Below are 12,371 nucleotides of genomic sequence, written 5' to 3'. Positions count from 1 at the left end.
GTAGTAACTGTGACTCAGAGGTGGTGTAGGAGAGTCCACCAGCATTCTGGAGTATGTCTCCTGTCAGGTCTCCAGCCTCTGATGTGAGTTAGAAGAGGAGTGGAGGATGCCTTACCATAGTGCTACCATCTCCTGTCTGTTCTCCTTGATCTCCATCTCCTGATCTCCAGTCTCCATCATTCAGCTGAAACTGATGTCTGCAAAGTTACCAATAATCTGTTAATAGCGAAATTCAATTACTTTTTCTCAGTCTTCCTCTGAGCCTTTGACACTGTCAGTCACATCCTTCATGCTCTCTTCTCTCTAGGTTTTATGAGTACTACCCTCCCTTAATTCTTCTCCTATCTATCTGACCACTCTTTCTTGGTCTCCTTTACTGGACATTCATCCAGGTTATGCCCACAGGACTCTGTCCTGGCCCTCTTTTTTTCCTTGATACTATTTCACATGGTGATCAATCAGTTCCCGGGATGCTCCATTAGCATTTCTATGCTAATGATTCTCAGATGTACTTATCCAATCCTAACCTCTCTGTTGACTTGCAGTCTCATATCTCCAGGTCCCTCTTTGACACCTTAAACTGAACACTGTCATCCTCCTACTCTCCCAAGCTTTAAACTTTGGTGTTATCCTTAAATTCTTTTCTCTCTCTCTGTTTGTCTGTCTCTCCCCCTACCCTCCCTTATCTAATTTTTTGGCATGGCCTATTGATTTTCATTTTCTATTTGCTTGCAATATTTTCTCCTTGACCTGGGAGCCCTGGAATTTGGCTATGTTCCTGGTAGTTTCCATTTTGCCATCTCTTTCAGGAAGTGATTTGTTGTAATCTTTCAATGTCTGTTTTCCTCTGGTTATCAGGCTATCAGGGCAATTTTCCTTGATATTTTTTTTTAAGGCAATTGGGGTTAAGTGACTTTCCCAGGGTCACACAGCTAGTAAGTGTCAAGTGTTTGTTCTGAGGCTGCATTTGAACTCAGGTCCTCCTGACTTTAGGGCCAGTGCTCTATCCACTGCACCACCTAGCTGCTCCCTTCATAATTTCTTGAAAAATGATGTCTAGGCTTTTTTTTTAAATCATGACATTCATGTAGTCTAATAATTCTCAAATTATCTCTCCTTGATTGGTTTTCCAAGTCAGTTGTTTTTCCAATGAGATATTTCACATTTTCTTCTATTTTTTCATTCTTTTGATTTTGTTTTATTTTGTTTCTTGACGTCTCAAGGAGTCATTAGCTTCTACTTGCTCAATTCTAATTTTTAAAGGAATTATTTTCTTCACTGACCTTTTCTACCTCCTTTTCTATTTGGCCGATTCTACTTTTTAAGGAATTCTTCTCTTCATTGGATTTTTGTACCTCTTTTACCATTTGGCCAATTCTGTTTTTTTTATTCTCTTCAATATATTTTTTTGTGCCCCCTTTACCAAGCTGTTGATTCTTCCCCCCCCATGATTTTCTTGCATCACTCCTATTTCCCTTCCCAGTTTTCCCACTACTGCTCTTATTTGATTTTTAAAATTATTTTTGAACTCTTCCAGGAATTCTTTTTGGGCTGAAATCAAGTTACATTTTTCTTTGAGGCTTTGGATGTAGCAGTTTTGACTTTGTTGTCTCTTCTGAGTTTGTGTTTTGTTCTTCCCTATGACTAGAGTAACTTTCTGTGGTCAAGTTTTTATTTTCCCAGCCTCTTTCTTGACTTTCAACCTCATGTTAAAGTTGAGTTCTGCTTCTGAGGTGGAGTGAGTACTGTCCCACGCTTCAGATTTTTTTTTGTGCAGCTGTTTTCAGAGCTAGTTCTGAGGGTCTATCTGTTTTCAGGTCTTACAACATAGTATGATCTAAGGAGAAGTTTGTTTTACTGCTCTGATCTGTGAGCAACCACAAGCACTTTTTTCCATCCTGGAACTGTATCCAGGGTCCCTGCTTCCCTGAAGCTACAAGCTGTGGTATGCTAGTACTCTTCCTTGCCCTGGGGCTGCAAACCAAGACTACAACTCAGATCCACAGATGGGCAATGCAACAGAGTCCTGCATCCACTGCCAGCAAAGGGACCCCTGTAATCTCCTTCTGACCAGTTATTCAACCCCTTTGCCATCTGTATGCCGATTCAGTTATCTGCAAAGCCTGCTGATGGCTTGTCAGGGCATTGCCTGCTTTGGAGTATGCTCCACTCTCACCCCAGGATGACAGCTCTTTCCTGCAGACCTTCTAGGATGTCTTGGGCTGGAAAATTGTTTCACCTTGTCCTTTTGTGGGTTCTGCCATACATGTGTATAGTCTATGTTAAATTACTTGCCTTCTCAGTAAAGGAGGTGGGGAAGGATGGAGGAAAGAGAATTTGAAACTCAAAAATTTAAAAAACGAATGTTAAAAACTTGTTTTTGCATGTAATTGGGAGAAATAAAATACTAAATAAATGAAAAAATAAGTACAAAAATATTAAACTCCTATTCTATGTTAGGCAATGTGCTAATTAAGCTCTGGAAATACAAAAAGAGGCAAAAGATATTCCTTGCCCTCAAGGAACATATAATCTATGGGGGAGACAACATTGCAAATAAATACTACAGGAGAAATAGGATATAATTAATAGAGGGAAGGCACTAGAATTAAAATAGGTTGGGAAAAGCTTCCTGTGAAAGATGGAAGTTTAGTTGGTACCTAAAGGAAGCCAGGGAAGCCAGTAGATAGAGTTGAAGAGGAAGAGTGTTCCAGGCATGGGGAATAGCTAAGAGAAAATACCTAGAGCTGAGAGATGGAATGTCTTCTTTGAGGAATGGACAGGAGGCCATTGTTAACTGGATTAAAAAGTTCATGTTAAACAGAACATTTTGTATTTGATTCTGGAGACCACAGGGAGCTACTGGAGTTTATTGAATGGGGGAGAGGGGTTTGTATTATATATATATATTTTTTAAATTGAGGTAAGTGTCATGCTTTGTCCTCAGTCCTTTGGTATTGTGGTTGGTCATTTGATCTAACTAAATTGATCAGAGTTCTGAGTCTTTCAGGGTTTGCTTCTTACAATGTTGTTATTATATTAAGTTGTTCTTGTGGTTTTATTCGCTTCATTCTCATCAGTTCATATAAGTCTTCCCAGAGTTCTCTTAGACAATTCCTTTCATTTCTTACGATAGTAGTTCGCCACATAAATAGACCATAATTTGTTTAGCCATTCTACACTTAATAGACACCCCCTTTGTTTTCAGCTCTTTGCTACTACAAAACAAGCTGCATATGTATATTTTTGTATATGATTCCCTTTGTTCTTCATCTCTTTGGGAGTATTGACCTAGTAGTGGTATTACAGGGTCAAAGGGTATTCAAAGTTTAGTGATTTTTTTTTGGCCCAGCTCCAAATTGTTTTGAGAATGAATGAAACACTTCACAATTCAGCTAGCAGTTCATTAATGTGCCTGTTTTCCCACAACCTTGTGCCCATTCAACATTTGTCACTTTTATTTTTTGTCATCTTTTCCAATTTGATGGGTGTGAGGAGGAACTTTGGAGTTGTTTTAATTTGCATTTTGTGGGGGATTTGGAACTTTTTTTATAACGGCTGTTGAAAGCTTAGCTTTCTTTCTTGGGAAAACTGCTTATTTATGTCCTTACCATTTTTAATCAGTTGGAGAATGGCCCTATTTTAATAAATTTGGAATCCCTGCTTTAGCTTTTTAAAAATTATTTTATTAAAACTCTGTTCTCATAGATTCTTTTTTTCTATTCCCTCATTTACCTATCTTTTCCCTAGTTTTTGTGTTTTAAATTATTGTTATTTTACTTTTATGTTTCTTCCCCTCTTTTGTCCCTTCTTACCCCTCTGTTAAGAGATTAGTTCCAAATTTGCCCTCCTGTCTTAACTTTATTTTTTAAAAAAATTTCCTTTTTCTAAAGTTTTTCTTTCTTTGTTCTCAACTTTAATTCTTCTTTCTTCCAGCCTCGTCTGAAATTTTATCCTCTGATTTGTGGACTCTACTTTATTCCTTCTTTAATTTTTCTGCGTTTTTAATGGTGTTTCTGAATTACAAGGTTTGAACTCCTCTTAATTTCTGGATGCTAATTGCTTTTAGGAACTCATATATTCCTTTTCCTGAGGTAGGGTGCAAACCATAAAGACAACCTGTACTGTGGATAGAACGTTGGGTCTGTAGTCAGAAAGACCAGAATTCAACTCTGGCTGGTCTCAGTCACTTTCTAGCTGTGTGACCCTGGAAGGTCACTTAACATATGTTTGCTTCAGTTTCCTTAATTGAAAAATAAGGATAATAAGAGCACCTCCCTCACAGGGTTGTTGTGATGATAAAATGAGATATTTGTGGGGAAAAAAAATCCTCAGCACAGTGACTGGCATTCTCTTCCCTTCCCCATGGAGGTACAAAACTATTACAGGGTATTTAGCTTCCCAGTGTACCAACTCCTCCATGATTTAAGTCCATCCTGAGGTCCCCATCGCTCTTCTGAGAGAGTGTGTGTGTGTGTGTGTGTATGTGTGTGTGTGTGTGTGTAAGTAAGTGCTATTTACTAAGGTCCCCTATCCCTGGTAGGGTGTATCCTGCCTTTGACTTATAGTTCTGACACCTTTCATTTTTCTTCTGTCCTCTTTTTTGCCCAGAATCACCTTCCTTTGCTGTTTACCCAATTGCCTTGGTAGGGGTTTATCATGTTCTCCACATTTTTTTCCTCTTCCCATTTTATATCCCCTCTCCACTCTACTTTGTCTCACAGAATACATTGCAATCTGTAAGGGGAGGAGTTGGTTACAGGATTTGGGTGTGGGAAATTTGCAGCTTCGAGGCCACATGTGGCCCTGTAGGTCCTCTTGTGGGGCCTTTTGACTGAGTCCAAGCTTTACAGAACAAGTCCTTTTATTAAGGGGATTTGTTCTGTGAAGTTTGGATTCAATCAAAGTGCTGCACTGCACTTGAGGACCTAGAGGGCCACATTGTGGCCTCGAGGCTGCGGGTTTCTCATTCCTGGTTTAGCCTATAGTATATTAATTCTTTTCTTTCCCTTTCATTTCTCCTGTTTCTTTAATTTCCACTTACAGCTTTTTTCCCATTTTTAAGAAAAAAATATCTTGATGATTCTCCATTTTTTTTTTAAAGCCACATCAGGTCAGTATTTCTCAAAAAAAAAAAGGGAAAAACAAAAATCAAACATGGAATAATAGATATAATTTCTTATTCTTTCCCTAAAAGTTATACTTATTTTCTCTTTCTCATGTTTTTGTTGTTTGGTGTGATTGCAAGTTGAATAATCTGCTCATTTCTTCTTCTTTTTTTAAATTTGCTTTCTGGAATGTCTCAAATTGCCTCCCTATTGTTAAAAGTTATTTTTTTTTTTTAATTAATGATTAGGCTTAGGTTTGCAGGATATTGACATCTTGGGTTGGGTTGTCCCTTGAGCTTCTTTGGTTTTCAGTTTATATACTATTTCATTCCCTTTCATTTCTTGGGGCTGTGGATTAATTCTGTGTTAATCAAATTCCTTTCCTTTTTTCCTGACTACTTCTAAAATTTTTCATTGATGTTGTTTAGCCACTATGTGTCTTGGAATTCATACTACTTTTTTTTCTTCCTTGAGGTGACTTATGGATTTTCTTAATAGATGCTTTGTTGTCTGTATTCAGAAATTTTGTTAGCTATTTCTTGTATTTCCTTCTAATGGGTAGGGTTTTTTGATTACTAATGTTCTCCTGGAAACTTATAATTCTTAAGTCAATTTTGCTCATTTTGTCTTCAGGGGTAGCCACTTTGGCTTGTACAGAATACATTGTTGCTTTGATTTCTCTTCTGCTCCATTTTTAAAAAATTCAGTATTTTCCTATTCCAAATTTGTTACTTTCACTTTTTTGAGAGGCTCTTGTGGATTCAGTTTTTAAAAATCTGATAATATACACACAAATTTAAAAAGTTTTATGATGTTTTATTTTTACAATACAAAGTACTTATAGATCACCCTTACTCCATGGGAAGTCAGTCTCATGTAACAAAGTAAAACAAGTTAATAAAACTAACAATGTAGTGACCTTATCTGAAATCCCCTGCTCCCTCCCCACCTTCCCAATCAGTCTTATTTTTAGTTCATCCCCTGAAATCATTCAGCTACACCCAAAGAACCATAGGATCTTTCTATCAGTCTTACCCTTGAAACCTGTACATGTTTCTGCCATTAGAATCTGAGTTTCTTGAGAGCAGGGACTCCCTTACTTTTCTGTTTTGATCCCCAGGGCTTACTAAGTGCTTTGCACACAGTAAGCACTTAATAAATGCTTATTTATTAATTTCATTTATTTAATATATGACATTCTTCTTTATAACCTTGGTGAAAACTAGAAAATAATGAAAAAAAACTACTAACTCTATATTATACTTTCTTCCAGAGATAATTATCTGATGAGTATGTAGAGACAGTTAATTTTGATTTATTCCAGAGTGACACATAGTATTTTTTTTTGTCCTGCCTTGGTTTGAATACCAATTTGAATTGTGATTGATGCTGGTCATAAACTCTGGAAATGAGTCCTACACAATATATTTCTTAATCTAGGCTGACTCTTAGCCTGAGGGTCTTATATAGTTGGATTCATTTTAGGGCCTGCCTGGGGTTCTAGCCTCTCTGAAGATGATAATGGTTCTAATAATTCCCAGTCAGCTATGATCCTTCAACATATTTCCTGTCTTTTCTCTAGGACAATCTAAAATTGTCTTAGAGCATCCCTACATTTGGTTTTGGAACTACCTTAAAACATTACTGAAACTTTTCTAGGACATGGTTAAATAGGGTTGTGAGAGACTTGTACAAGTCATAGCTTTTCAGCATGACTCTTTGAAGAAATTTATGAAGATTTTTCTGCCTCTTGTTAGATAAAAAGAAAAACCTAGTCACAGATGTATATGTATATATAGGTTTAATTATATAATGAAATACCCAGAAGCAAAAATAAATACTCAGTATCCAAATGATGGGATTGTTTAATAGGTGAAATATTGTTATAAAAATGAATTCTAATACATATGAATGCTTTATTTTAAAAACTTTTTTTTCTAACTTTTTAGTTGTCCGACAAAGAAGGGAAGCAGATGCTGCGTTATTTTCAGAACTCCACAGGAAGCTCCATTCACAGGTATTATATGAAAGTTACTAAGAATGATACTGGATGATACACTGATAAGGATGATACACTGATATTAAGGATGCTAGTGGTACAAGAACAGTTTTTGTGGTATCATATTAGCCACATCTGTATTGGGTAATGGCTTTTAATTTTAGATTGTGGTTTATTAAGAGCTTAGTACTGGTCCAGGGAGAGTGCTGTGGGGACCTTCCATCATCCTATATGTCTGAGTGGAGAGCTTTACTGTAGTAGAAGTATGTATGTACTTTATTTGGATCTAATGTTAAATTGCTTTGGGGACGAAAGGAAAGCCACTAGCTTGGATAGAAAATATGGAGTATATCAGCAGTATTCACACATTTGGTTTGTGTACAATTGCTTAAAGTCATTATAGGAAGGAAGGAGATGGGAAAAAAGGTTGACTTATTTATTCATAATAATAAAAGTTTATATGTCTAACTGTACTTTATTTTTAGGATAATGGCCCCTAAAATGTATTGATATATTGATTTAGATTTTTTTTAAAAAGTCTTTTGGTTTTGAGCTTTTATGAGACTTGTTTATTCTTGAAGTTTAAGGTTTCTTAACTTAAAATTTTTTTTCTAAAAAAGTCTACCAGTTTGTATATCCAAATAAATTTAGCATCATAAAATTGGCTCCTCAAAAGAGGAGCCTCCTCAAATTGGTTTGCATTTGTTTCCTAAAATCTCAAAATTATTACTGTTTTTCCTCTCATTTTAGATGATCATTAATGTGGGATTATAATACATGATACTTTTTTGTTTCTTTCACCAACTCCAAATTTTCCTTTCTTAGAACTTTTTAAATTTTTCTCAGATTACTTTTTAAAACCTTTCTCAATCATTTTCAAAGGTTTTTGTAAATATAATTTTGATGTGAAATTTAATCATATTTGTGAGACAAAAGTTATTGAGTTGAGGCTAACATGATAAATAGGTAGACATTGATCTCATTTCATTTCAGAGACTGTTGTCTTTGAGATTTGGCTTAAGTGGACTAGCTGTTCAGTTCCATTTAATTGATTCAATTAATCCAAGGCTAATGGGCCAGCTATCCATTCTGCCTTATTGCCACAGAACTTTATTACTTCTGTGTTAAATTTAACAACATTTGGAAAGTATTCCTTCCATATTTCTTAATTTAAATACACACACACACACACACACACACACACACACAAGAGTGAAAATAACCTGCTACAGTGGTGATGAGATTTCCATCTATACCTCATTTAAATAAAAAATTAATTTTATATCAATTCAAATAAAAATAGAACAAACATTGAGTGCCTGTTTTGTGTAAGGCACCATAATAGGCATTTGGAATACAAAGACAATAGTGAAACAGTCCTTGCCGTCAAGGAGTTTATATTCTCCTGGGACGAATCTTAGAAATTGCTCTTTTTTTTTGGTTAAGCAATATTAGACCTTTTAATCTGAATTTTTAGTCTCCTTTTTACTTTATTTGGGAAGCAAAAAGTGAGAGTCTTCTCCTATATTTGTTTATATGGTCAGTATTGTAATCTATTTGAAAGCCTTGTCTCATCTGCTTTTCTTGCATCTTTCCCCATTTTTACAATTTATCATTAGTCCTTAAAAAGAGAGTACCAAGGTTTTAGTTTCAGAAATCATATACCTTAGTCTGAAGTTCTGAAGATGAAAAGTATACCCCTGCCAAGTGAGCCTATATGTTGGATAAACATATCAGAGTCATATACAGAACATTTCCTACTTGAAATGGGTTGTGTTCCTAAAGTGAAAAATTTTAAGTCTTGTGAAGTTTAGAACAAAAACTAAGAATACAATGTATTTACTAACTTCGTAAAAAAATACCATCAAATATATAAAATCAAACTTGTATATTCTTACTCTTTACTCTAGGGCTTCTTAACTGGGGTACATGAACTTAAATTTTTTTTATAACAGTTTCATTTTAAATAATTGATTTTCTCGGTAATACTATGTATTTTATTTTAAGCATTTAAAAACATTATTCTGAGAAGGGGTTGATAGGCTTCACCAGACTGCTTAAAGTGTGTTGTATGGGGGTATCTTTGACCGACACCCCAAAAAAAATAAGTACCCTTGCTCTTCCACCCCCTTTCTCTCTTCTCTCCTTTTGTCAACTGCTGCCAAGTCTGTGGTTGGTGGGAGTCTATTATTTGCTACTCTTGAGACTGTTGCCATTGTTATTGGACTGGATGTCATTTGAATATACTAAGGGTAGCATACTGGAAGTTATGACCTGCATCATGGCAGGGAGTTGCCAAATTGATGAAATTACAGATGCATTTGAGTACTTCAGAGAGTTTACTAAATATTGTTGACATTTCATTTCTGGGAACATGATCTTTGACATCTCAGTGAGCTGGCTCGGCAAATTCTAGCAAAACATTTTCTTTCACACTTTGATGGATTGAGTGTATGCGTTCTCTCAAGAATAAGTTAGATAAGTAGTACATTTGTGTGCCTACTCCTAGTCTGAAGAGCACTTCTTACCTTGTTTAACAGACTCTGTAGCTCAAGGGAAAACATTTGGAAAACTGATGGTGGCATTGGCCTTTCTGGGAAAATAATAATGACCACTTCTAACTTTCTGCCTGCTCCCCCCACCTTTTTTTTGTATCTTTAGATTTGTATCTTGGGGAGTATCTATAAATATTTCTATGTGAAATTTAAAAAAATTAATACTTGATGCACCATTATTATTGTGTGTTTTTTTCCAAACTGTGCTGTCCAGACTGTCCAATAACTTAGTTGTGCAGGCTATGTCTTCCTCTCTGACGCTCTATGTAAACTTTCCTGTACTCTAAAGTATACATGTCCACTTGATCTGCCAGAGTGCCTGTGACTCTCTGAATACATGCAGAACCAAATTAAAATGTTGTTGGGAAATATTTAACAAAATAAGTAAAAATACAATAAAACATAGGTAATATTAACATATGTTTTTCTAAGTCAGTTTGTGGCCCACAGGGACCTTCATGTACTGCTGGATGGCCCCTGTTTCTATTTGAGTTTCACACCCACTGCTCTAAAGTGTTCTTTGTTCAAAAATGCCTTATATTCTCTCCTACCTACTCAAGTAGAAATTTCTCTGATCTCAGCTAAGCATTTTTAATACAGTTTAATGAGCAATTGCACTGAACTTGAAATGAAGAGACTAGAGGTCTAACATGGTTTTTGCCAATAACTAGCTATATTGCTTTATATAAATTATTTACCCTCTTTGGGTAATAAATCTCATCCATACAACTATGGAGTAGGTGATTTCTCAGGTTCTTTTTGTCTCTTAGATTAAATAATTCAGTGACTGAAGGCTGAATGACTAAAAGCCAATTAAGCCTTGTATAGGTATTTGAATTTTCAAAAGAATGTGCTTATTGACCCAAATTCATCTCTGGTAAAATTTCCAGTCATCATAACATCAGGAACCATATACCTTAGCCTGAAATGGATTATGTTTAAGGTGAAAAAATTAATGCAATATGAGTGAAGCTCTTTTTGAACATTGCTCCACTAGGCAGGCAGGCTGGCTAGTCCTGTCTGGAAATCTTAAAGTGCTTGACTGAAGACACTTGCTTCTCACAGCTTCTCTCTTTTACTTCTAAACCCACAAATTCTCCCCAAACTCCAAGTCAAAAACAAAACAAAACATAATAGCTTCCACACTGGTGGGAGCAAGGGTTTCATCTGTTTAAGTTATGAGCAGGACATAAAGACATGATTTGTTAACAGATTCAAGTATATGGAATTTAAGTATTTCTGAGGTTCATATCATTTGTGTGAATGTAATGATGAACCAAATTCCTATTGATTTTTCTATAAATTTTACATCTAACCTGGATAGGTAGATGCTAGTGTGGCCAAGTCTTATTTGAATTTAACTCATCTCTGAAATCATTATATGAATTGTGATACTGTGGCTTTCCAAGAGCAAGGAATTTGGTGAGAAAGTGTTGTCAGACATGGCTTTAATTATTTTATTTTTTTATAGGGTGTTTAATTTCTTAAGTATATCCATATAATTTAACAGAAAATTTTTATAGCTAATGATTGTCCGGAATATGGTGAAACAGATGATGGATAACTTCTCTTGATAAATTCTGCAATTTAATTAAAATTTAAGATTGTAATATAATGAATACATTATTTGCTGAAATAATATAGCTAACACAGATTAAATATTCAGAAGTTTTATTTTTTTGGCTTGTGTAAACTTTTGACCTTTAGTCAACTGATTAACTTGGAAATACCATTTTCAGATCAGATCTTAGCTACTTTCTTCCCTCTCACTCTGATACTCCCTCTCACATTTCTTGTCAACTTTTGTGTAATGCTAGGGCACTTCTGAAGGGTAATAATGTGGCATCACTCTTTTATTTAGTGTAGATGCTAGGGGTCTTGTGCCTGATTGTCACCATATTGTACTGGGCTAGGTAATGGGTACTGGCATGTGGGGTACTTATTAAGTATGGGCAACTATTGAGAGTGTTTTAAGCTGTAAGGGAATTGGAAAAAGAGGAGAAAGCAAAGCAATAATATATCTGGCTTGTCATTTATATGCCATTCCTGTCTCAATGCTATAGTACCACCTAGAGGACCTTTGAGCTAGGTGTCTCAGATTTTTACCATTTTTAAAGTTTTCAGAGCAGCTGGATTTTAATCCATTTAAATATATGACTTCACATATGATTCACATATTTACATAATATGTGATTCACTATTTCTTTTCAACATTATTTTTCCTGGACATGTAGACACTACAGATTTTTAGTACTATAAATCCCAGAGTCCTAGAATTGGAAAGGAATTCACTTACTACTCCATTGTAAATTTAGTTGATTTTAACATTGGAAATTTTAAAGATACTTTTGCTAAAAGAAAATATACTTTAATCCTCTGAATAGTAACATATAACTTCATGTTGATTCAAGTCTAATATATAATAAACACGACAAGAGGCAGCTTTGATTTTACTCCATTAATTTGCTGAGAGGGTACATAGTTCTATATTTGGAAGGGATACTATTCTATATACTACTTTAACTTTGTTCAGTAGTTGCATAAACAAAATTATTTGTATTCATGAAGGGGACTTACTATTTAAAGAATACTAGTGAATGATTTTTTAAGTGAAAAGCTACCTTCTAATTTATAATTTGTGAAAATATGGATTTTAATATCTTAAAATTTCTTTTAATCAGTCAGTCACTTTGCATTTATTAAATACTT

General features: G+C 35.1%; 1 protein-coding gene across 1 annotated transcript in view; it reads left to right on the top strand.

The window, feature by feature from the left end:
- TUBGCP3 (tubulin gamma complex component 3) overlaps positions 1-12,371 on the top strand; it is a 135,541-nt gene that overhangs the window by 24,479 nt on the left and 98,691 nt on the right. The window contains exon 3 of the mRNA XM_020965160.2: positions 7,058-7,125. Within this exon, the coding sequence (XP_020820819.1) occupies positions 7,058-7,125 (68 nt within the window). The remainder of the gene's footprint in view (positions 1-7,057; positions 7,126-12,371) is intronic.

The sequence above is a fragment of the Phascolarctos cinereus genome, unplaced genomic scaffold (genome assembly GCF_003287225.1).
Source record: "Phascolarctos cinereus isolate Bilbo 61053 unplaced genomic scaffold, phaCin_HiC Scaffold_7;HRSCAF=346, whole genome shotgun sequence".
Lineage (NCBI taxonomy): Eukaryota > Metazoa > Chordata > Mammalia > Diprotodontia > Phascolarctidae > Phascolarctos > Phascolarctos cinereus.
Note: the sequence above shows the minus strand (reverse complement) of the source record. Positions and strands in the feature narration are given on the sequence as shown.